General features: G+C 37.2%; 1 protein-coding gene across 1 annotated transcript in view; it reads right to left on the bottom strand.

Moving 5' to 3' along the window:
- Window positions 1-1,300: 1,300 nt before the first annotated feature.
- The window catches only part of SCAF8 (SR-related CTD associated factor 8), a 96,583-nt gene continuing 72,370 nt past the window's right edge, over window positions 1,301-25,513 (bottom strand). Inside the window, 8 exon segments of the mRNA XM_078447503.2 lie at window positions 1,301-9,096; window positions 10,094-10,312; window positions 13,646-13,714; window positions 16,332-16,476; window positions 18,053-18,186; window positions 20,778-20,934; window positions 22,616-22,729; window positions 25,253-25,353. Coding sequence (XP_078303629.2) covers window positions 7,643-9,096; window positions 10,094-10,312; window positions 13,646-13,714; window positions 16,332-16,476; window positions 18,053-18,186; window positions 20,778-20,934; window positions 22,616-22,729; window positions 25,253-25,353 — 2,393 coding nt within the window. The 3' untranslated portion in view covers window positions 1,301-7,642.

Genomic DNA, 25,513 nt, shown 5'->3' with positions numbered 1-25,513 from the left:
TAATATGGCCACAATGTTTAAAGTCATCTGTCCAAAGACTTGGGAAAAGGTGATCAAAGGCCAGCACCAGAACATGCTATGAATTAAAACTTAAATGAATCAAAGTTTCGTGATTTGAACAGAAGACTTGAAGAGAAAGAAAACCTAGAATCAGATTATATATTTGAGAAAAGTAAAATGACTGCAAATTATCCACTGCTATCAAAGACAACAGAGCTGGGCTCTAAAACTGCCTGATTTCAAGTGGTGAATAAAGACCAATACTGAATGCTTACTATGTGTAAAGACAACCTGACATATTTCACTTAATTCAAGCCATGGAATATTCTTAATATAGGAGCTTTATACACAAGAAAACGGATTACTAAGTTTTGTCAATACATAGAGTGTATAAATGCCAAATTTTGACAGGAGCTCCTACAGCCACAATCTAAAATATAAACTTGCAAGCAACCATTGGCTCCGCTTTACATATATTTAAACATTTTAAAAGATAAATAAGTTTTGGGGCGCCTGGGTGGCTCAGTCGGTTAAGCGTCCGACTTCGGCTCAGATCACGATCTCGCAGTCCATGAGTTCGAGCCACGCGTCGGGCTCTGGGCTGATGGCTCAGAGCCTGGAGCCTGCTTCCGATTCTGTGTCTCCCTCTCTCTCTGACCCTCCCCCGTTCATGCTCTGCCTCTGTCTCAAAAATAAATAAACGTTAAAAAAAAAATTAAAAAAAAAAAAAAGATAAACAAGTTTTGATATTTTATTTGTGGGAAAGTTGCAGTAAAAAAAAACTTACTTAGTATCAGTGCAATACAAACTTGCCTCCAAAATAGCATGGTATTGGGGCACCTGGGTGGCTCAGTCGGTTAAGCATCTGACTTTGGCTCAAGTCATGAACTTGTGGTTCATCCGTTCAAGCCCTGCATAGGGCTCTGTCCTGACAGCTCAGAGCCTGGAGCCTGCTTCGGATTCTGTGTCTCCCTCTCTCTCCGCCCCTCCCCTTCTTGTGCTCTGTCTCTGTCTCTCTCAAAAATAAATAAAACATTAAAAAAAAACAAAAACAAAAACCTCAAAATACCATCTTAAGAAAGTTAACCATATTATATCATAGCATAACCTTAAGAAAAACCCAAACCCTGAAAACAGAATCTAAGAAAATGCAGCTGGAGTGATTATTTAGCTATAGGAAAAGGAGAGAGTCCCACAGGTACTTGTAATAAGGAAAATACAAATTCAGTTTAGTGTTTAAATGAAGCCTTATCCTAGAAGGAGAAGACTGGCTGTTCAAGTTTATGTCTGCCTGCACAAATTTATTTGCCTTTCATCTTTTTATTGTTTTATTTGCCTTTTAAAGAGAAGAGGAGCTAACAGTTGGTGAGCCTCTGCCATGTATGTCTCGAACCTTAGCAGGTGCTACACACTCATTTTTCAAAATGATAGACCTGGGTTTCAATCTTTCCTCAAGTATTTACAAGTTGGGTGACCCTGGGAAATAAATCTGTGACAGGCTTGTTAGCAAAATAGGTATTAAAATACAAGATTGTCATGAGTCTTATACAGGTAATAAAATTATCCCAGTTCTTGTCACATAGTACACATCTATTAAGTACTAGCTAACATCACCAATGACCATTTTAAAAATGTAACCGTGCAGATTAGTTATTAAGAAATGATGCTTGGAGGCACAGTAACTTGTCTAAAAGACATATATATCTAGCAAATGTTAGAAATAGTTTTGAAAACCTAATGGCATGGAAATCTGTGGTCTCTTAAAAAGTTCCAATGTTGTTAGTCTTTCCTTTTGTTCCTCTGGCTTCCTCAAGTGGTCTTTTACAGAGGAGAAAATTTATTTCATATACTCAAGGTGTTTAAACACTAGAAATGACCCTAGAAACCGCTAAGCCAAGGGGCAGCAAACTGCTTTCAATACAATTATATCCAACTGATAGTCCTTGCTTGGAATAAAGGGTCAAAAAGGAGGCTGGAGTGCTATGATGACGCTTTTTACATTTTTTTTTTAATGCTTATTTATTTTTGAGAGAGAGGGAGAGAGACAGAGGGAGAGAGGGGGAGACACAGAATCCGAAGCAGGCTCCAGGCTCTGAACTGTCAAGCACAGAGCCCGACGCAGGGCTCAAACTTATGAACTGCAAGGTCATGACCTGAGCAGAAGTCAGACACTTAACCAACTAAGCCACCCAGGTGCCCCGAGAAGGATTGGAGAATTCGGAGAAAGGCAGAAAAGTAGGACAAAATAGTGATAGCTCCCATGGAGTGTGGAGAGGGCCAAACAACACAGGTCAACCAAGTGCAACATATCTGCCATTGCTATGCCAGAGTAACGCGCTCATTAGACTCTACTTCTCATGAATTCAGGGCTCAAAGCCACAAGTTGTAAGTTTACTCTCTACCATCTAGTGAGCTCTGTGCATAAGAGCTCCCTCCTCCACTTCCTTCACTATAGGTCATCCTGTGGTAGGGTCCCCTCCCTAAAAAATGAAGAAACAAAACCCAAAAAACAAAAACCCTCAAGGCAACCTGGCTGCACAGGAACATAACCTCGCTCACGACCTTGTAACATGAGACCACTTAATCAGACTGCATGTTTGTGTGTTACCATATATGGAAAACAAAGAAGTCAAAAATGCATAAAAGACTATGCCACATGGCGTTCGGGGCTCAGTTCTTAGGGTACGAACACAACGGAGCCATGCTGGCTGGCATGAATAAAGTTGCTTCCTGGAAAGAAAAGCCTTGGTGTCATGACTGTGTGAGAATCCTGCTACAATCCTACTATCCGATGCACCTACCGCTTCTATGATGTAAACTTAGTCCATTAGCACAATTCTACCCCTTGATCTACTGTTACAGTTTACAAGTTACTCAGATTATTTGTTCTATAGCATGATTAGAACAGGGCAGAGTAATTCTAAGTGTACATACAGAATGAAAAGAGAACCCCAAAACAGGAGAGAATTAAGTAGAGGGGAAGAAAAATGTCTCAGCAAAGCTCATGCAAAATAAACCACCGATCTGCGTTAGTTTCTGACATGCAACCACATCTAAGTAATCCTACTAGAAATATTACTAGTCCTTGATAAATTTGACACTCACAATCTTGTCCCAAAGGGTCCCTTTCCATAATCAAAGCATTTAAATCAAGTAAATTTTTCTTTGAGGTATCCTATAATTAAGTCTCAAATGAGTCAAAAACACTTCCTATAAAACCATGTCAAGATGTTTCCTTCCATGCCTTTCTTCCCTTAATTCATCTTTTAGATTAATTCTTAATGCTTTAATGAGTTTAGAACTGTGATAATGACTTCTCTATTTTTTATTCATACTCCAATGCCAACTGCCACAAGTATATACTTTATTGAAACATTGAAAATAATTTTTATATTACCAAAGTATTTTACTTAAAATTTTTTTGAAGAATCTCAAGTGCATGGCATATTAAGTATTTACATGTTTTAATCTATTTGAAGTGGTAGTTTGTGGGGGTCTAAAAAGCATACATATACACCGAGGGAAGAGAGTGTGTGTGTGTGTGTGTGTGTGTGTGTGTGTGTGTGTATAAAAATATGTATCTTCCTAGGGGATTCTAGGGTATTTGTAAAATTTGTAAATTCCTAGGGTATTTGTAAGTCTGTGGTGACATCCCCCCACCTCCTATTTCCACAGGTGATTCTGTTGTATATTTCTTGTCTGAGAACCACAGAGACAGAGTATTTCAAATTGTTTTCAATATGTACATCCCTAAAGTATACACCCCCCTAAAGAAAACAATCTGGGCCATTAATTTTGAATTCTAATTCCAGAAAGTTTTGCTAAACCAAGGTGTCTTGTATTTAAATCTCCCATTAAAAAGTAGTAACCTTTATTTCTTTTGAAGTGGAAAATTAAAATTTTAGTGCTTAAAAAACTTAAGTTATAGTTTTATAAAACCACAGCATCCTCAATTAAGGAAACATTTATAATTCTCTGCCACACTGCAGTATTTATTATATTTACAAATATTTAGTTTTTAATTTTGCCTATCTTAAAAATGAATAGAAAGATACTTGCTTCTCCTCTTCTACATTATGTAAAACATTTAAAGAGAAAAATTTTAATGTTTCCTTTCTCTGAAAGTTAAAAGCCCTTAAAACATTTTATTAATATAGCACCCCATAAAGTAATAATAAAGGCACATAAGGTATAACAAAATTATTTTTAATTGGATATTAAAATTTACTTTTTCTTTAAAGTTGTGCCCATTTGAAATATATACAATGACAAAAAAAACATCAAAATGTTCTTTAAATCACTCAATGAATAAGGGATTATATATATATCTATATAAAGTTCATAATGAATACCGCATTTCTTTGATTCTAAGACACCATTAGATTTCACATTTCCAAAATAGGATGGGTCTCATAATCACTGGCATGTCATGCTGGAAACAGTTTTTATTCCTGAACGATGCTTCTTACAATAAATGGCACCTTAGATCTGATGAACAATGGTGTTTATAAAAAAAATACTTTTTCAAACTGAAAGAGGTAAGTTTTTCTTTTTGAGTGTAATAAAACTGACCCACCCCAAAACAACCTTAAACGTGTGGCTCCATAAACTATAATCTTTTATATGAGTGAAAATGGCCAATACATTTAACGAGACCACTAAATTATCAGGACAAAAGAAACTCTGGTAAGAATGTAATAGCTTAAATAATGAACAAATGTTATCAATTAAATATTATATAAAGTCATTTCCAGAGTTTTAAACAAATAATTTTATACTATTCCACCTTCCAATGCTAAACATTTCCCATCCTACATACTGAAATAAATTTAGCATTCCACCTACAATGTGCTGCAGATGACTGCTGTGCTGTAAAACAAGTTTCTAACTGCAATATAAATGATCAAACTGCACTGTATGTATTTATGCTATAAACAGAAGCCAATGTTTAACGAAATGTTTAAAGGCAAAAAAAACATTTAGAAAGCATCTACTAAAACTGTAGTCTATTATACTGAGAGTCATATTGTTCTCTAACACGTCACAAATCAAGACACTATTGATTTGGTGGCTCATGTAGATACTGCCTGCAGCACTTCGAACAACTGTACTCAAGTGGTCAGGTCACTCCTTGCTATTTCTACTGGCTAGTATTCTAGTGACAGCACTGGGATCAAACGCATCAGAAACACGATAGGTTCTACGTCAAACTTAATCAAAGACAATTAATTTCTCTCCATCATTCAAAAAACTGGTGAACGTAAATACAAACTTCGGAAATGCAGTATAAGGATGAGTAATATCCTTTCACTTAAATACTATACTACAAAATAAGGACAAAGTGAGAACGAGTAGACATAAATTTTTCTCGACCTATTTTAAGAGTGTCACACACTCCCAAGATAGGTTTCTAGATACACTACTGACAACTGATTAGGTTAACTGTCACCACCAGAATCTTCAAACCAGTGCGATGCTTCTACATATTTTGTTTTCAAGTTTACGCATGAAGGCCCAGCAGTGATTAAAAACTTAGGATCAAAAGTCACTGAAAAGTCTACATTTTTTATTGCTACTTAATCCAAGTGAATATCACTTAATTTTAATAATGGTAAATACAACTAAAGTAGTTTGAAATCCCAGTCAATATAATTTCCTTAAGGACAAGGCTAATCATTCCTGAACGTTAATACTTTGCACCACTGTCACAGTTTTTCCTGTTACCCTAAGGAAAAGATCTGAAACCAGCTCAAATTGCTGGACTATATTGAATTACCTTAAAAATAAACACCAAATTTCCACGCTTACCCACTTTTTCACATAACAAAAGTAATAATGTACTATTTCTGTTCAGAACCTTTAAGAAGAAATGACTTGATTTTTGGCCAGGAACCAACCTTAAAGCTCTTACAGCTGTTTAGATTATCAAGAGGTAAGCCAAACCAATCCAATTTTAAATTTACATTTAAATCCAACTTTAGAGGGCTGGTGTGTTCTATCCTTATTTTAGGCAGGCTTGACAAATGTAGCTTAAGAATTTTAGAGAAATAGAGCAAATGACGAGTGGCTGGGAATGCACAGGAAACAAAAGGACTATTCATAGGACCAAATAAAAGCCTTCATTAGGAATGAAAAAAAAAAAAAACACCAATGGTTTTTAATATATGTATATATATGTAAAACCCAAAGGAGAAACAAATAGCAAATAAATGAAAATTAAAAGCAAAAATAAATAAATAAATAGGAAACCAATCCCCAATTTTTCTGCTACTCAGTTTACCTTGGAGGCTAATCTGAACAGTGTTACCCACAGCCTACAGAACACATGATGGACACTTTGTTCCTGAAATATAATGTTTTTAAATCCATCAACACCTCTATATATTCTGTGCAATTAAGAAATTCACCTCAGGCAAGTGACCAATAAGTACTTTAGTACTAGCACTATCTATGCAGAATAGCAAATATAATGTGAAACAAAGCAATGCAAGCATTTATGTGAATTCTGGCTCCATGCTAACTCTGGCTTCATGCCTAACTATGTTAAAAAAGAATTGCCAAACTGTCAATGCATTTCTTTACAATATTTCTTATTTTACCTTCATAAAGGCTAAGAGTTTTGACTATGAGCATTGTCAATTAGCCCAATTTCTCTAATTTTCTATCCGATTTTAAAGAATATTTTATAATCTAAACTATCAACTATTTTTCTCTGTATGTACATGAAGACAGACATACAGAGAAACAGAAAAATCTACATAGGATTTACACAATAAATATATACAGATATTACATACATACTAATGAGACTGCATGATTTTTATATCAAAGTACATGTTTTTCCACCACACAGTTCTTCATTGTTATCAAGAGTAATAAAAAAACTTCTGCAACAACTAAGCACATGCTGCTAATGATCCAACGTTTTAAGAATTTGTAGATTAAAAAAATACAATTCCTAGAACACTGTTATCAAACAAATAAGTTTTATTGGCATCTAAAAACAAAATTCACCCAACATTGAAACGTACTTTAATATTTATGTTGTTTTCTTTTTTTTTTTTTTTTTTCTTTTTTACTCACTGCAGTATGAGGAACAAATCACAAACACTTACTTTGGAGAAACAGAGACCATAGTGTAGATTTTACAAAATCACTTTTTAAAATCTCTGTATTGTGCTCCTCAAATATCTAGAGCCAGTCTTTGCATAAAATATCACAGCTTTGTCTATTACTTTAAAATTCTGCAGCAGCCTAAAGATATGGATAAGATATACCACCACTTGCTATTTTGAAATATATCTATTACCATATCCAACCTAATGGTAGTATCTAAAAAAATTCTTTCTTCCATAGGAAGTCTCTGACAAGCTGTTATTCATTTCCTTGAAGTTAAAAGAATCTGGGGGCAACATTTATATTTTATCAGAAAAATAAAAAAATGTTTACCTACCATGTTCATATTAAGAACAATGTCTATACAAGTCAGTTGTACAATTATTTTAAGAGAAAGGTGAACATGAACATCAGATTAACTTAATTCTGGCAGACAAAAGTGAACAACTATGGTCCAGTCAGCCATTAATCTATTACAGAGAGATGACAACTTTACAAAAGGTATCTTTTACCTACTGAGTGATGATTATGTCCCCTCAGTTTCTGTGCTTTCTACCACTGGTTCACTTTCTATATCAGCAACTGTGTCACTCTTCTCCTTGTTTATTTCACTTGAAGATGTCAGTTTTTCATAAAGTTCAGGATCATTCTGTACTGGTAAAGGCGGTGGTTGGGCATGTCTCTCAGTATTTTCACCATTAACCTGAGGCACGTTATCACCTTTTCGTTGAGAAGTGGCCCCTTCAAAAAAATCAAAAACCCGAGCATGAGGAGGGGGGACCCAGGTGTTTTGAATTCTATCTCGTCCAAGACGGTTTCCATTAATTTCTCTGCAGAAATCAAAATCTCTGTCATCCCTATCCCTTTGCCTCTCCCAGGGTCTTCTGCGGTCATCAAAATCTCTGTGAACTTCTTGTCCAAATCCTCTGTTCCAAGGACCACTTCTAGGATCAAATCGATAATTTCCAGACCGAAATCGACCTCTTTCTTCATGTAAGCCTTTTGGACCACCATAGACCGGCAGAACCCGATGTTCTCTCTCATCAAAATCTCTGTGCCCCCAGGGCTTCTCTGGATTAAAGCCAAAGTGGTCTCTTCGACCAAGATGATCTATGCCTGGCCTCACAAGATTCTCTCTAATATCGACAGGAGGTCTTCCAAAATGATCCCTACCATCTAACGGAGGCCTTCCAGGACCTTCTCTTGGATCTATAGGCCGTCCAACCACATCCCTAACATCCACCGGGGGAGGTCTACTAATGCTTTCCCTGGCTTCCATGGGAGGAAACCGGTAATCTCTATCTCCTTCCTGTTGAATGTTATCATTCCCGAGTGGTATCCTTTTCTCTGGATTAGTAACATTGTCTACACTTTGTCTTCCAGGAACCAGAAAAGGTCTTTCTGGCTGACTAAAAATATCTCCTGGAGGAAACGGACCACGGGGTGATGGATGAAGAGCTGAATCAAGTACCGACGGGGGAGGGATTCCCCGCTGGGGTGGGATTCCAGGCTGTATTAAAGGGAATCTTGGTCCAGGTGTCTGTGGTATTAGTCCCGGACGAATGTCTAACATTGGCATTGCAGGCATCCTTTGACCAGGGAGATTTAAAGGGGGTAAGTTTTGAGGCCCGGCTGGTGGCTGTGTTCCCAAAAGTCCAGCAGTGTTCGGAACATTTGGTGGCTGTACTCCTATTAGTCCCGAATTATTAGGAATATTTGGGGGTAGCACTCCCAAAAGTCCAGAACTACTTGACACAGTTGGTGGCTGTAGTCCCAAAATTCCAGAGTTATTTAGAATATTTGGTGGCTGGGGTCCAATAATCCCAGCACTACTGGAAACATTAGATGGCCGGACTCCAATAATTTCAGAATTACTCGACACATTTGGTCTTTGGACTCCCAAAATTCCAGAATTGCTTGTCACATTTGGTGGCTGTCCTCCTAAAATTGCAGAGCCACTTGAAATATCATTTGGAATCACTAAAACAGAAAAAGGAAAAATAACACACATAAAAATCATTCATGTAAAAGGAAACTATATTTATAGTTACTAATGCTTTAATTTCCCAGTAGTTAGCCTAGAGTTAGCTGCTTATATCCCCCAACAATCGAGATGCACTAGATACTAAACAAAACTTAAAGCTAAAATTACTACTATGCATAGTGAAATTTATATATTAAGACATAAGTGGGGTGTTACCTAAGATCTTTACATAAAACATTTAAAGGTGGGTTTTGTTTTTTTTTAATGTTTGTTTATTTTTGAGAGACAGAGAGAGAGAGCATGAGCGGGAGAGGGGCAGAAAGAGAAAGGGAGACACAGAACCTGAAGCAGGCTCCAGGCTCTGAGCTGTCAGCACAGAGACCGATGTGGGGCTCGAACTCACGAGCAGTGAGATCTTGACCTGAGCGGAAGTCAGACGCTCAACCGACTGAGCCACCCAGGCGCCCCAAAACATTTAAAGTTTAATAAAAATGTCAGGTATTGTAGTAATTCTCCACCTTTAACAAAAGTCTTTCTAAAGCACAAACAAATTTTAATATACTAACAGTGCTGCCATAAAAGAGGACTGGCTACTTTGAAATATCATACTTCTCTTTTAGACCTGGCTGAAAAATACCGGAAGAAGTAAGTTATTTATACCTAAGCTTTGCTTGTTCTAATCTTTCTCTAAGGATACATATTCTGTGAAACTGTATTTTGATAACAACGCATTGATGCAGTCCCAATAGGCCAAAAAAAAAGGGAAGGGAAAGGTCTTAAAGGTGCCAAAATCTACACTAACCTGAACAGAATGCCAACTTTTTCTAACAGAAATTTTAGGAGATAGTGATCTCTTTTGAAACATTGCAACACTTCAATACTGGTGCACTGAACTGGGTACAAATGTGCAAGGCATCTCAGAATTAAACACCAATGTAGAGGAGTAGTGCTTATGATTTAATTTTGTATTTCTGGGGAATCTGTTTGTTTTACCTGATCTGGTGTTTTCAGCAGAAGGAATCTGGTGGTCTATAAGATGAGGTACTTTTTCTTCAGGCTCTGCTTGTTTAGTTGGAGGATTAAAAACATTTCCAGCTGGCAGAGCAGAAGTAGCAAGATTGCTGGCAACAGAACCACCCGGTAAAACAAGACTACCAAATCCAACATCTTTCACGGTTTCTGGAGTCATGGATAATGGCGGCTGCACTAAGGCTGTTTAAAGAGCGAGAAAATATATTTCAGATTTAATTAGGCAAGCAAATCATGTGTTAAGTTAAAATATTAACTATGACCAACACTGCCCTTGCCAAAGTTTTCAATGACTTCCTCTCCTCTCTCCCCAGTTTGGTAAGACTACTCAGTTACTGTGACATACTGAATTCTCTTCTGGTCCCTCTATTTTATTTATAATGAAAACTAACTTCTCACAGCTTGTCTGTTTCATTTTGTGGCATCTCTTTATTACCTAACACTTACATAATAATTGATGCTCAAAATGACAAATCAGTCATCATGAAGAGGCTAAGTTACATTTAGAAAGTTTTACTTTTTTTTAATCAGGGAAAACAATTTTTGGAAATATTTTAAAGTGTTTAGTAAAATATGGACCAGTACTTAAGAAGTAATACAAAAAAAAAATCATAATTTCCAAGAATGTCAGTACATGAATTCTGAATATACAGAAATAATTCATGCAGAATGACAAATACACACAACAATACGAATCTGCTCAAACCCCCTGAAATTATAATGTACTAACGCCCTTACATTCTCTACTTTTATCAAATGAGGTTAGAAACCCATCACATAAGCGGTAATGTGGACTACAAATAAAAAGGTATGAACATTCCATGTTTTAAAAATTTTTTTCCAAAAAAAATTTTTAATGTTTATTTTTATTTTTATTTTGAGAGAGAGAGAGAGAGAGAGAGAGAGACACACACACACACTAAGGGCAAGTGGGGGGGGGGAGGGAGGGAGGGAGGGGGAGAGAGAGAGAGAGAGAGAGAGAGAGAGAGAGAGAGAGAGAGAGAAACAGACAGAAGGAGACACAGAATCAGAAGCAGGCTTCAGGCTCTGGGCTATTAGCACAGAGCCCGACGGCGGGGGCGGGTGGGGGGGGGGGGGGGGGGGCTCGAACCCATGAACCATGAGATCATGACCTGAGCTGAAGTTGGACACTCAACCGACTTAGCCACCACAGAGCCCCTATGAACATTCCATTTTATTTTCTTTTTTTTTTTCATTTTTTTTTTTTTTAACGTTTATTTATTTTTGAGACTGAGAGAGACAGAGCATGAATGGGGGAGGGTCAGAGAGAGAGGGAGACACAGAATCTGAAACAGGCTCCAGGCTCTGAGCCATCAGCACAGAGCCTGACGTGGGGCTTGAACTCACGAACCACGAGATCATGACCTGAGCCGAAGTCGGACGCTGAACCGAATGAGCCACCCAGGAGCCCCAACATTCCATTTTAAAGAATGAGTAGAAAACTCTGTTAAGTGTATATGTCATTTATATCTTTAAAAAAACCAGAACTAGAGGAATATAAAATCACAACTAAGCCATCAGAATTTTTAGTCCAATTTATGTCACAACACCATTACATCATTTATTTGGGAATTTTAAGAACTGTTTTATCCTCACATTTTGACTCTAGCTTATCTGGACAAACTGCTAGCACGTAAGAGAGCTATCAAATAGCAACAAAATCACCTGCAATCATGTGTAGGAATTATGAGAATTAAACAGTACAGTGTGAACAATGAGGACAGTACCTGGTACACGGCTATATTTCTCCTTCTCCATTAAACTGATCCCCGATTTTCTAAAATGAATAAGCTAAGGAAATGACTGGGGGAGGTAAGCTCTAGGATGAGTCTCTGAATGCTGAATTCAAAAACGGCTTTTAAATACTTGTCTAATTTTTTGAAAAAATAAACGATGCTTCCTAATTAACCAACAATAAATAAAAAAGAAGGATCCTAATCCTGTTTGAACACTAAAGGAGAGAAAAGAAGTTATAAATATAAGGGAAGTGGGTTACAGGTAAGTTCTCTATCCTATAAACTCTCTTTACAATAAAATCCTTTGAACCAGTAATGGGCCAGAAAGCTAAGAAGTTCTCCAAAACTCATGTAGTCGTCTCAAAAGGATAAAGAGGCAACATGAAAGGTCTCTTACTCACTAAAGATAAAACAAATTGAACTTCAAAATGAAAAATGAGTGCAACTGCTCTAAAGTAAAAGTCTATTAATCCACAAACATTACAGAAACTGGAGGAGAAAGAAGTGAAAGGGAAAGGTAGAGAAAGAGAAGAAGTAAGAGAAAGCCTCTTCTCCCCACTTCAGTCACTGGATATTACTGGAAATGCCCACAGAACTAAACTTGTGCTGAAAAATGGCACTTAGGGGCAAGAATTTAGCATCTACCACAGTTCTCCCATACAACTGTACCTCAAGATAAGTTACTACTACCAGCTGGTAAGAGAAAGATTTCTTTAGTAAAAAATTCTAGGTAAGAAATGTAGAAAACTTACAAAATTCAAAAGATTACCACTTTGCAAACAATGGAAAGTAGATTAAAAAGCAGTAATAATCAGTGGATGAAAAGATCAGATGAATATTGGAAGGGATTTTAATGACCAGGTTCCATTTTCTGAATGCTCTGATCCATCTTAAAATCATTAGAAGTGGGATAAGAAGAAACTGAATGGCAAAAAAACAAAAACAAAAAAAGAAATTGCATGACTCCTGATGTGATATAATATCAAGTCTATATAACACTCCACCAGGTAAATACTGTTGCGAAAAATGTTGGAGCAGATCCTTGGCAAACCTTTGGTGCTAAAAAACTTCCTATGTACAGAAAAATCCAGAAGATGCAGGAACAAATTCAATACCACAAAGAAGGAAAAATCAAATCCACTGTTTGGGATCTTACATAGAGAAGTGAAGTGTTTCTTCAGCAAATCAAGATTAAAAAAGAAAGGAAGGTCTAAGCAGGACTCCTCTAGACTGAGATATTTAATACACAAAACAAAATCACACAAATGTGATCTGGGGCCTCTTCTCTGAATTTCAACTAAAACAAACCAGTTATAAATGACATTTTGAGACAACAGAGCAAATCTGAATATGGAATGACTATCATATAATAATGTTAGTTTTTGGAAATCATTTAGCAAAAAAAAAGTATTTTTCTAAAACCTTTCATAATAGGGGTGGCCTGGGTGACTCAGTTGGTTGGCTAAATGTCCAACTCTTGGTTTCAGCTCAGCTGATAATCTCAGCCCACATGGGGCTCTGTGCTGACAGTGTGGAGCCTGTTTGGGATTCTCTTTCTCCCTTTCTCTTTGCCCCCCATCTGCTTGTGCACCTCTTTCTCTCTCTCTGGAAGTAAATAAATGAACTTTTCAAAAACTATGCTTTATTAAAATAAATAAAAAATTAAAACTTTCATAAAAAAATTTATAATTCACAAGAATGAGAACCAACAGGTTAACACTACCATGAATAAAGAAAAGTCTCAAAGTAGGAAACTCACATGTTGGTACTACTGGCGGAATAGCAGGTGGCGGTACAACAGGTGGTGGAACTGGAGGTGGCATGAAACCTACAAGGGAAAAAAAGACCAGGAATAAAAGAAGACTTAACTTCTTTTAACTCAAAGATTTCAACAGCTATACATGAAATTCTACATTCTTAAAACAGCTTTCCACTACTATGACCTTTTATTTGTGAATATATTTTCCATTTAAAAAATCACTTTTATAAACACTGTCTTACATTTGATTCTTAATAAGCTAGGAACAGAAATTCTTATCACTATCACTTCCTATTTATTTGCTCAGTTGTGGAAGTCCTATGGCACTCTCTATGATGCTGTAAAATCAAAATTAACATAAGCCAGACAACCTGTTTTGTATTTTAGAATAACTACATGGGAAATTAAATACTGTATTTCCTTTTTTTTTTTTTTAATTTTTTTTTAACGTTTATTTATTTTTGAGACAGAGAGAGACAGAGCATGAATGGGGGAGGGTCAGAGAGAGGGAGACACAGAATCTAAAACAGGCTCCAGGCTCTGAGCTGTCAGCACAGAGCCCGATGTGGGGCTCGAACTCACGGACCGCGAGATCATGACCTGAGCCGAAGTCGGCCGCTTAACCGACTGAGCCACCCAGGCGCCCCTAAATATTGTATTTCAAGCTGCTGATAATACTATATGCAATAATGTTATTTGTAAAATGTGCTGCTGTATTTCTTTGCTATATATGTTGTTTATCTGCTAGATCAAATTATTCTAATAACCTTGGATGTTACTATATTATGCTTTGAGCATTGAAATAAATCTTCAACTTAAGTATTGACTTTTACTAAGTTTAAATGTCAAATGATCAAACAATAAATCTGTTTCCTTGCATTGTTAAAATATAGTACTGCCAGCGGCACCTGGGTGGCTCAGTTGGTTAAGCGTCCGGCTTCGGCTCAGGTCATGATCTCGCCATTTGTGAGTTTGAGCCCCATATCGGACTGTGTACTGACATGACAGCTCAGAGCCTGGGGCCTATTGTCTTCTCTCTCTGCCCCTCCCCTGCTTGCACTCTGTCTCTCTCTCTCTCAAAAATAAATAAACATTCCAAAAGATTTTTTTAAAAATACAGAGCTACCATTAAATTCAATTAAAAAAACAGTGGCTAAAGGGGTGCCTGGGTGGCTCAGTTAGCTAGTGTCTGACTCTTGTTTTCAGTTCAGGTGATCTGATTCATGGCTCAGGAGATTAAGCTCCATATCAGGCCCTGCGCTGACAGCGCAGAGCCCGCTTGAGATTCCCAATCTCTCTCTCTCTGTGCCCCTCCCCTGCTCTTGAGCATGCTCTCTCAAATTCAATAAACATTAAAAAAAAAAAAGTGGCTAAAAATACTGTGACTATCAACAAATAAATGCTAGACAATGATACTACAAAGTCTATGTGATGATATGAGTTAATCATTGAAAATTATCTTCTGAAAAAAAAAATTTTTTTTTTAAAACAAATTTTTTAATGTTTATTTTTGACAGAGACAGAGCACAAGAGGGGGAGGGACAGAGAGAGAGGGAGACACAGAATCTGAAGCAGGCTCCAGGCTCTGAGTTGTCAGGACAGAGCCCAATGCGAGGGCTCGAACCCACAAACTGTAAGATCATGACCTGAGCCGAAGTTGGATGCTTAACCAAATGAGCCACCCAGCTGCCCCTGAAAAAAAGTTTTAATTCAGATTTCAAATACAGAAAATAACTGACAAGAGTAATCTTCCAATCTTTAAAATATAAAAAGATAAAATACTTATAAAACCTGCACTAATTTCAAATTATGTATTTAATTATAATGTGAAAATTTTATGTTACATAGCAAATAAATTACAACCATTCTCAGACAATGAATTTATTTTTGGCCTTGTTGACAGTTTTAGGAATTCTGTACAATGGCTAAGAACTTAAATTATAGAAATCAAAGTACTTCTTTTCTTACAATATGCAAATCCATGAAGTTCAAAGAAAGATAAAAACAGCTTTTTGAAAAATAATATATATCATTTGATCCTTTGTGCTTTCCTCTCATTCTTCTAACCTCCCATGGGCTAATACTAAAAACTCTATCTCTAAGCTATACAAGCTATTATTTATATTTAACTGACGAGTGTCAAGTAATCTATAGTTTCTAAACTAGAAATGTTGATTCAACAAACTTTTATCAAAGATTAGGTCAAAAAAAGTATTACAAATTCAATTAGCATTTTAAGATACATTATCATTTCTAATGTCAAAATGAAAACCTAATGATTTTTAGGAATAACAATCTATATACATTAATACATACTTCCTGATGTATGAGTGGTAACTATAGACAATTCTGATACAAAAAATTCAACATAAACTTTAAATTATTTTAAGAGTACTTCAATGCTTTTAAAGGATTCCATTTTTTTCTCATCTGTGCTTCTTAAAGTGTGGTCCTCCAACCACGTGCATCACCTGGAACTTGTTAGAAAGGCAAGTGTCTTGTCCCACCTCAGACTTGGGGAAGCAAAAGGAGGCCAGGCCCAGGACTCTACTTTAACATGCTCTCTGAGGGACCCCTACGTATGCTAAGGCTTGAGAACTGATGCTCTGTATAGCATTTTAACCTGGAAAAATAACAATTTAAATGATATTCTAAGGAGAGTACACATAAGATGAAAAGTCCTTACCAGGAGGTGGTTGTGAAGGGTTAAAACTCGCTCGCAGAAAAGGAGGTGGAGGGATTGGACTGAATCCAGGAGGAGGAACCGGCATGGAGACCGGAAATGCTGGTGGAACTAAACTAACTGTAGGCACAGCTGGCGCCACTGGAATCTTTTGTGAATAGAAAATAAAAAGCCCATAAATTATTTTATCCATCTGCAATGAATACATCTCGGAACAACTAGAAGTAACTTATTTCTATTTCTTTCTAAGGAGGTAACAAAAACCACTGTATTAAGTCGTCTTGTTATTTTCCTTTTTGCACACTTGTAAGTGACCCTAACTTAAAGTAACAGCAAGGCAGTATTGTCAACAGATAGTATACACAGAGGCTGAAATCTATTTTACATTCAAGTGATGTACAGAAATGGGCACCGACCTGAAGAGCGAATATCGTGATCAGTTTTCAGCTGCCATCCCCCACTAAGTTTATAATACCTACATACGGTAAGCAACCTAACCATTAGGAAACCTGTCAGTAACAGTTTCAAAATGGCTTGAATTTCTCTTAAGTTAATTTTCTACCCCTATCATAAATATTTTATACTCATCCTAGGTACAATAATTCGCAAATATTTACTTGTACCATGGGTGTACCCCTTTCCTAATTTCACATTTCTCAGTGGTCTATTCAACATCTCAACTTCGTTGTCTGAAAGACTCCAAACTTCACAGGCACAAAACTGAACTCATCGTCCTGCCCCTTCTCAGATAATGATAACTTCATCTTTCCAATTGTGCAAACCAAAACCTTGCCTCTTCTCTTTCTCACAACTCCAATCTAATCATGCCATGAAGTCCCACTCAACACACCATCACTATACCCCGATTATCTGAGCACTTCTGATTCCCTGCACTACCAACAGTCCACGAGTCACCATCCGCTCTCATCTCAATTGCTCCAACGGTCTCTTCACTAGTCTCCCTGCTTTTACTAATGCCCACTAGTCTATTCTCAAAATAATAGCCAGTACAATCCTTTAAAACCAGATCTTTTAAAACCTTTAAAGCCAGATGAAGTCACTCCTTTCTTCAAAATTCTGCAACAGCGCCCCATCTCAGAGCGAAAACCAAAGTCCTATCAGAGATCGCACTCCCGCTAAGCTGCCTCTCATTCACTTCACTCTAGCCCACTTACTATTCTTGGAAAGCACCAAGCACACTCCTGGCCTAGAGCCTTTCACTGGCTGTTCCTTTTGCCTGGAATGCTCTTCCTCAGGTACCCACATGGTTAATTCCCTCAGCAACTGTTGCCACATTCTCAATTAAATCTACTCTGACCACTTAAAATGATAAGCACCTGTCCAGGTACTCCTGACAATCCTTATACTCTCTCCCTTTTCCTTCTATAATATCTCACAAACCCACTCATCTTGCATTTTGTCTCTCCTACTGAAAACCAAAGCTGCATAAAGGCAGGGACTTGTGTGCTTTTTCCTCACTGATGTATCCTTATCCTGGGTGCCTAGAACAGTGAATGTCATAGAAGCAGGCAACAGCATGCCATAAATGAACATTTAAATATACAGGCCACCATTTCTAAAAAAAATTTCTTTTCCAAAAACTGTTGGGACTAAACTGCTTTTTATTTTGGACAATTTCTTCCAAGTTTTATAAAGTAAATACATGAGTAAAAACAGACATGTAAGACAACACATTAATAATAACAGAAACATCCAGCACTAACCTGTAACATAGCAACAGGTGGAGGAAAAACCTCTGCCTGGGTTGTGACCACTGTCTCCTTTTCAACTGGAGTTGGGCTCTGAGTTGTCTGGACCGTCTCTTTAACAGGTTCTGAGCTTTTCACAGTTTCCCACTCTAAACAAAATATTTGAAATTGATTCCTCTGTGTAGGTGCAAAATTTTCATTTTATTTCTGTGTATACATTTACTTCATCTCTAAGTCCTCCATGTACCTTGACACATCTTTAAGATGTGTCCACAACTATAAGGGCCAACCTAGGTTTTGCCCAGATAAATCTGATGAGAACACCAAGGAATCCAAAGCAGCATGACACAAGACACAAACGAAAGACACTAAAATATTTAGTCTAGAGAGACCACTTAGAAAGGACATAATAGACACAGACCTCAAAGACTATCTGATATAAGAGGAACCAATCTTATTCTATATTGTGTCACAAGATACAAGGGGAGACCAACAAGGAAGGTATTATTAACCCAATAAAGAAAAATCTTTCAGGGGTGCCTGGGTGGCTCAGCTGGTTAAGCATCTGACTTCGGCACAGGTCATGATCTCACGGTTCGTGGGTTTGAGCCCCGCGTCGGGCTCTGTGCCGACAGCTCAGAGCCCGGAGCCTGCTTTGGATTCTGTCTCTCCCTCTCTCTCTCTACCCCTCCCCTGCTCATGCTCTGTCTTTCGAAAATAAATAAATGTTAAAAAAAAATTAAGGAAAATCTTTCTAAAAATATAGTTGCGCAAAAATAAAGCAAAGCAGCTCTCATCATTCCTCCAATGGTTCTCCATCTCCTTCAGAGTAAAGATCAAAGTCATTATGATGACTAATAAGACTTTATATGACTGCGTCTCTCTGTGCACCTGTCCGACTTCACCTCCTACTCATCTGTCACTAACTTTGCTCAAACCATGCTGGTGTCTTATAATTTTTGAAGAGACTCTGCACTTACTGTTCCCTCTGTATAGAATGCATTCTCTCCAGAGAGCTCCACATCTTACTCCTTCAAACAGCACTCTCTCCATTAGATCTTCCTCAACTATGTAAAACTGCATTGCTCCACACCAACACTGTCTATATCTCCCTCCCTGTTCCCTGTTTTTTCTTCTTAGAACTTATCAACATGGAAATACTATATAGTTTACCTATTTTATTGTATGTTTCTTTTCACTAGAACATGGGTTGGCAAACTTTCCCTATAGTATTTTAGACTTTGTGGGCCATACGTTCTCTGTTGCAACTACTCAGCTGCTGTTGAAAAAAAAGTCATATAAAGGAAGTAAATGTAAGTGAGCGCAGCTGTATTTCAATAAAATTTTACAGAATAGCCGGCCAGCAGGATTTGACCTATGGCCTACAGGCTGTCATCCCCTGTACTACAATGTGCATGCAATCAGAGGAAGGATTTTTGTCTGTCTCACTACTATAATCTCAGTTCCTAAAATCACGGTTGGCACACAATAGAAACTAAAATATTTACTGAATGAATGAATGTTTTGGAGGAATATCCATCAAGAAAAAAAAAAGACTGACAAGAAGAAAACACTGAAAAAGCGTTTAGAAAATATGTGCATTGGCCTGAAAATGAAAATACCCTGAAAATTAGCTTATTTTGGTAAAAGAGCTAAGACGTGAAGAAATAAAAGCTACATATACCACATTTTAATTACTTTCTCAAGTATCCATTTTAAGATTTCTTACTGGTTACAGGGGCGCCTGGGTGGCGCAGTCGGTTAAGCGTCCGACTTCAGCCAGGTCACGATCTCACGGTCCGTGAGTTCGAGCCCCGCATCAGGCTCTGGGCTGATGGCTCGGAGCCTGGAGCCTGTTTCAGATTCTGTGTCTCCCTCTCTCTCTGCCCCTCCCCCGTTCATGCTCTGTCTCTCTCTGTCCCAAAAATAAATAAACGTTGAAAAAAAAAAAAATTAAAAAAAAAAAAAAAAAAAAAAAAAAGATTTCTTACTGGTTACAGATGCTAATCATTTTGTGGATTTATAACTGGTATTTTTAAAAATAAAAACAGGGGCGCCTGGGTGGCGCAGTCGGTTAAGCGTCCGACTTCAGCCAGGTCACGATCTCGCGGTCCGTGAGTTCGAGCCCCACGTCAGGCTCTGGGCTGATGGCTCAGAGCCTGGAGCCTGTTTCCGATTCTGTGTCTCCCTCTCTCTCTGACCCTCCCCCGTTCATGCTCTGTCTCTCTCTGTCCCAAAAATAAATAAAAAACGTTGAAAAAAAAAATTTAAAAATAAAAACACAAATTGAAAAAAAACAGGGGAGATGATCATTTAGTTATAAGCATCCTAGAATTACATACATCAGAACTACAGCTCTTTAAACATTCTATTTCTGTCATTCTCAACATGGATACTAATCAAAATAATCTAGGAAGTTTTTCAAAGAAACATCTTAAGTCCCCAGTTCTTATTTAAATGCAAGGAATTGAAATATTTAGTTTCTAAAAGAGCAAATTTAAAAGACATACAAGAAAAATACTACATTTATAGATTTCTAAAACACAATACTCAGACACTTATGAAATAAGACCTATTAAGCATATACATTGGAAAAGGCAGTGTTTCCATTTTCTTTTCCTTCTGGGGAGGGCAGTATTCAGGAAATACACACAGTTCCCTTATGATCCAAACTCTAATCAATTACAACCTTTTAAGCACACTTTTTGTTAAACAATAAAACTACCCTTAATGTTCTTACCAGTATTTACAGTTTCCTGGTCAATCATGCCTCCTTCTGCAAAACCTTCCAAGTCATCCACTTTAACTTTTTCCCATGGTATGTATGTAACTCCAAGATCCACATCCCAAAATTGTTTATATTCTGTTTTTACACCTTTGTTTAAAGCCCAAGCAATCTATCAGGAATGAAGAGAGAAAAAAAGAAAGCTCAGGTATACTGTAAAAACAAGGTAAAATGTTCAAAATTGTATGTAAACTATGTGAATAAAACTAGTTGGAGAGCAAAGCCTCACCGGATGCTAGAAAAATAATAGTAGCCAAAGTTTTTCCATATATGTCCTGTTTTTTGTTTGTTTTTAAAATAAAGCCTACACTAGAAAGCAATGGTATTTCTAATGTGGGATTTATTCCACTTCTTACTAACACTTTAAAAAATCACATTTCCAGGGGCGCCTGGGTGGCTTGGTCGGTTAAGCGTCCGAATTCGGCTCAGGTCATGATCTCACAGTCCATGAGTTCGAGCCCCGCATCAGGCTCTGTGCTGACAGCTCGGAGCCTGGAGCCTGTTTCGGATTCTATGTCTCCCTCTCTCTCTGCCCCTCCCCTGTTCATGCTCTGTCTCTCTCTGTCTCAAAAATAAATAAACGTTAAAAAAAATTTTTTTTAAATAAAAAAAATAAAATTAAAAAAATAAAAATCACATTTCCAGAAACAATCAAATCTACTTTTCACCATAAAAATGTCAACCTACATTAGCAATAATTAGAATAGTTAGAATAATTTAAATAAAATCTTGGTAGTCCAGGAAAGGAGACAATTTAGTTTACATAAAGAAACTCACTGCCATGAAATGACAAAGCATGGGCATAATAACCCTGAAAGTAGATATCTTAAAGTTTTTAACTCAGTTGCAGAACCTGATGGAATAAATTATCTCCAAGTAGCAGAAATAAAATGTTAGTCACAGAAAAATACACAGTAAACAGTTTAAAGGCAGAGGGAAACAAAACATGTAAGTCCTTCACAGTGGCCTTTGATGTATAACACAAGATGTGAAAAAGGAGAAAATAATAATGTAATTAAGAAGTATGATTAGGAAGCACTGGGAGGAAGAAGTGAATGAAAGATAAACTTGTTGGGGCGCCTGGCTGGCTCAGTCGGTGGAGTGTGTAACTCTTGATGTTAGGGTTGTAGGCTTGAGTCCCATGTTGGGTGTGGAGATTACTTTAGATGTGGAGGGTATTTAAAAATAAAATCTTGGAGGGAGGGAGGGAGGGAAGGGAGGGAGGGAAGGGAGGGAGGGAAGGGAGGGAGGGAGGGAGGGAGGAAGGCAGGCAGGCAGGCTTATAAAAATGAAAAAGTTCTGGGGCGCCTGGGTGGCTCAGTCAGTTGGGCGGCTGACTTCGGCTCGGGTCATGATCTCGCAGTCCCTGAGTTCGAGCCCCGCGTTGGGCTCTGTGCTGACAGCTCAGAGCCTGGAGCCTGTTTCACATTCTGTGTCTCCCTCTCTCTGACCCTCCCCCGTTCATACTCTGTCTCTGTCTCAAAAATAAATAAACGTTAAAAAAAAATAAAATAAAAAATAAAAAATAAAAAATGAAAAAGTTCTGTTCCTAAAATGGTGCCCTGGGCGACTAAGAGAACTGCAAGTGTGATTTCAAAGAATCACTGGACTAAAAGTTTTAGTCATTGTTTTACCTATATCCAATTCGATAACCCAACAACACTGAAATAATAAAGTTTCCTAGAAGTTTTCCTGTAACATTAAAAAATGAAGATGGATCAAATATGTAATTCTAATATACATTCTAATAATCCAATAAAACAAGAGCATGGGTCTCTCCTCTCCAATCTTACCTTAATGACCTTGGACCCAATTTTATATGATCCAGAACTAAGTTTCTGAAGAGCCCGGAAAGCATCTTGTCGGTGAACCATGCAGACATATGCACAGCCCCTGGGAGGAATCATCTATTAAGAAAAATTTTTTCTTTAGATAAGGTGTAAGTAAGGCAATTCATTCTGGCATTATTTTATGGTTTTAATGAAACAAATCATTACTAATACTGAATGGTTTTCCCTTCTCTTCCTTTGGCTGTTTACTGGTACAATCCATGTACAACCAATTATTTAGTTTAAAAAAAATTCAAAACTTATTTGGGTTGCACTCTAAGCCATAACATAAGCAAAATCTTGATTATCACATGTCAATTAAAGTTTTTCTAATGCACAATAAAGAAATTTTTAAAAATGTAAAAAGATATGGATACACCACCAGGTAAAAAGAAAGTAATATTGTAGGGCCAACATATTTGAAAGCACAGAATTTATTTATAGTACTTCAATTTTTCCACGTGTTATACCTAGTAATGTGAGGAAGATTTTTGTTTAGGGAAGTATCTTGTCCTTAATATAAAATCTATAATCTACAAAAAATGATAAAACTAAAGTTTTCAATTGTATAAAACTTCATTTTGTCCAACTGTTTCTGGATAAAGGCTTTACCAGAATAAGAAAATAGCCTTAAGTGTTTACACTTTCACTCAGAGTTCACTTCAAGCTACTTTCCAAACTTCAATCCCAAACTTCTCAAAAGAGAAGTCTATCTGACCCCTTACATACTTCTTCATCTTTTACAATATAGATCCAACACTTTTATCAATGCACTGAAAAATTTTCTTCAACTTCACTAAGTGATAAATCTAACAGACTTTCTACTCAGTTCTCAAACTCTCTCAAAACCAAGTGAAAGGTTTATAAATTTTTCACCAAATTTTCAAATCCTGGATTTTATCACTAGCCATTCAATATATTCCAGTTCACAAAATAACTCGGTGCCTACTGTTTATAAGCAGTATGCTCTTTAAAGGTAATACAGGGGCGCCCTGGGTGGCTCAGCAGGTTAAGCATCCAAGTTTTGCTCAGGTCATAATTTCTCAGTTCGTGGGTTTGAGTCCCATGTTGGGCTCTGTGTTGACAGCTCAGAGCCTGGAGCTTGCTTTGGATTCTGTGTCTCCATTTCTTTCTGACCCTCCCCTGCTCACACGCGAGCGCTCGCTCTCTCTCTCTCTCTTCAAAAATAAATAAAAATGTTAAAAAAAAAAAAAAAAAGGCAATAAAGAAGAGGGGAAGAGACAAGGCAAACTAATGCCCAAATGACTGTGGAACAAGAAAGACTACAAATGTCGCAAGTATTATGACAATCCAAATGCTACTTGGATTCACGATCTATTCAGAGCAATGATTCCTGACTCTGCATTAGAATCACCTGTTTAAGCTGGGACACCATGATAAGAACCTAAAGACACTGATCCTACACATCCCTATTTTTTCAAATGTCAATACATTTCTGATATCTCAGCTAAGAGAAAATCAGAAACAAAATCAGAGGCTATATGATCAAGGAAGGGCTATAACAGTCATGTTTTGACAGGTGAAATTTAAAAAGACAAAAGATTAAGAAACGCCTATAACATTCTCATGGTGTAGAAAGAGGAATATGAAACTCCGAAGTTGAAACATCAATCAATCATCTATTTATTGTCTGTGCAACTCAGGCGAATCACTTAGATTCCTCACTGGTAAAATAACAACATGGGAATTACTTAACCAGCTTTTTGTGAGATTCCAAACAGATCATATATAGTCGAAAGTAGTATATGAAATGGTCAATTCATATGAAGAGTGCTGTTATTAATGTGGAAAAGTCAAATTCGGCCATTTAAAAAATGTTGGGATCTAAGACTAGAAAGGAAAATCAGCCAATTTCCTGGTAAATAATGATAAAAGGTCCAAACAGACATAAAAGTAGAACAGTGAATAAAATCAGAGGGCTAATGAATCAGAAAGCTCCTTAAACAAGCAAATAAATATAAAACATTCCACTACTTAGTTTTAGCCCCAGGGAAATACAACAGACCTCCAGGAAGAAGCAAATACTCAAAGAAGGGAGACAGGGTGGGGCCAAAGCACTGCAAGAATCGAGTTGAGGAGTGAGTTATGGTCAAGTTACTGGAGATGCAGTGGCCACACAGATTTTCTTGCCTCAGAGGGAGATGGGGAAAGGGGAGTGGACTGGCAAAATATTGGGTCCCCAAGTCCAACTGTGTCTCCAATACTAGCTATGTGCTCATGTGCAGGTGATTACAATTCTGGGACTCAGTTTCCTCATTTTCATTATATAAAAAAAGAAAAGGAATTAAACTAGGTCACACATAGGGTTCCTGCTAACCCAAACATCTGATGACTTTAGGAACCAAGTGCTATACTGCTATAAAACCCCTAAGAATATTTTGTTAGAATTCCACTACATAGGCAAAATTAATTGAGGTAAACAAAGCAGCAGAAATAAACACGAAATGATTAAAGTCAAATAATCTTTGTAAAGATGTGCAATATTAAAAAGGACACTATTTGGCTAATTACGAACCAAAGTGAGTCTTTGTATGCGTGAAAATCCTCTATATAAACTACTGTATAAGAAGTAATACTTACATTAATGGATTCAATTTGTCCAAACTCTTCAAACAGATTGGTTAAATCTTGCTGGGTTGCCTTCTTATCCACCTGACCAACCCATAAAGTAGTACTACATACTGTCAAGACATAAAAGAGACAAACGTTCTAAATCACACAGACACAGTTACTTCTTGCAAGCAGCTGAGGAAAAAGCACTAAGAACAATAATTTAAGATGGATATTTAAAACTTAAGTGACATTTTTATCTGCTACACTTAAAATGCACTAAAATCCCAG

Source organism: Panthera onca, chromosome B2 (assembly GCF_046562875.1).
Source record: "Panthera onca isolate mPanOnc1 chromosome B2, mPanOnc1 haplotype 2, whole genome shotgun sequence".
Taxonomy (NCBI): Eukaryota; Metazoa; Chordata; class Mammalia; order Carnivora; family Felidae; genus Panthera; species Panthera onca.
This window is presented reverse-complemented; position numbering and strand designations above follow the sequence as displayed.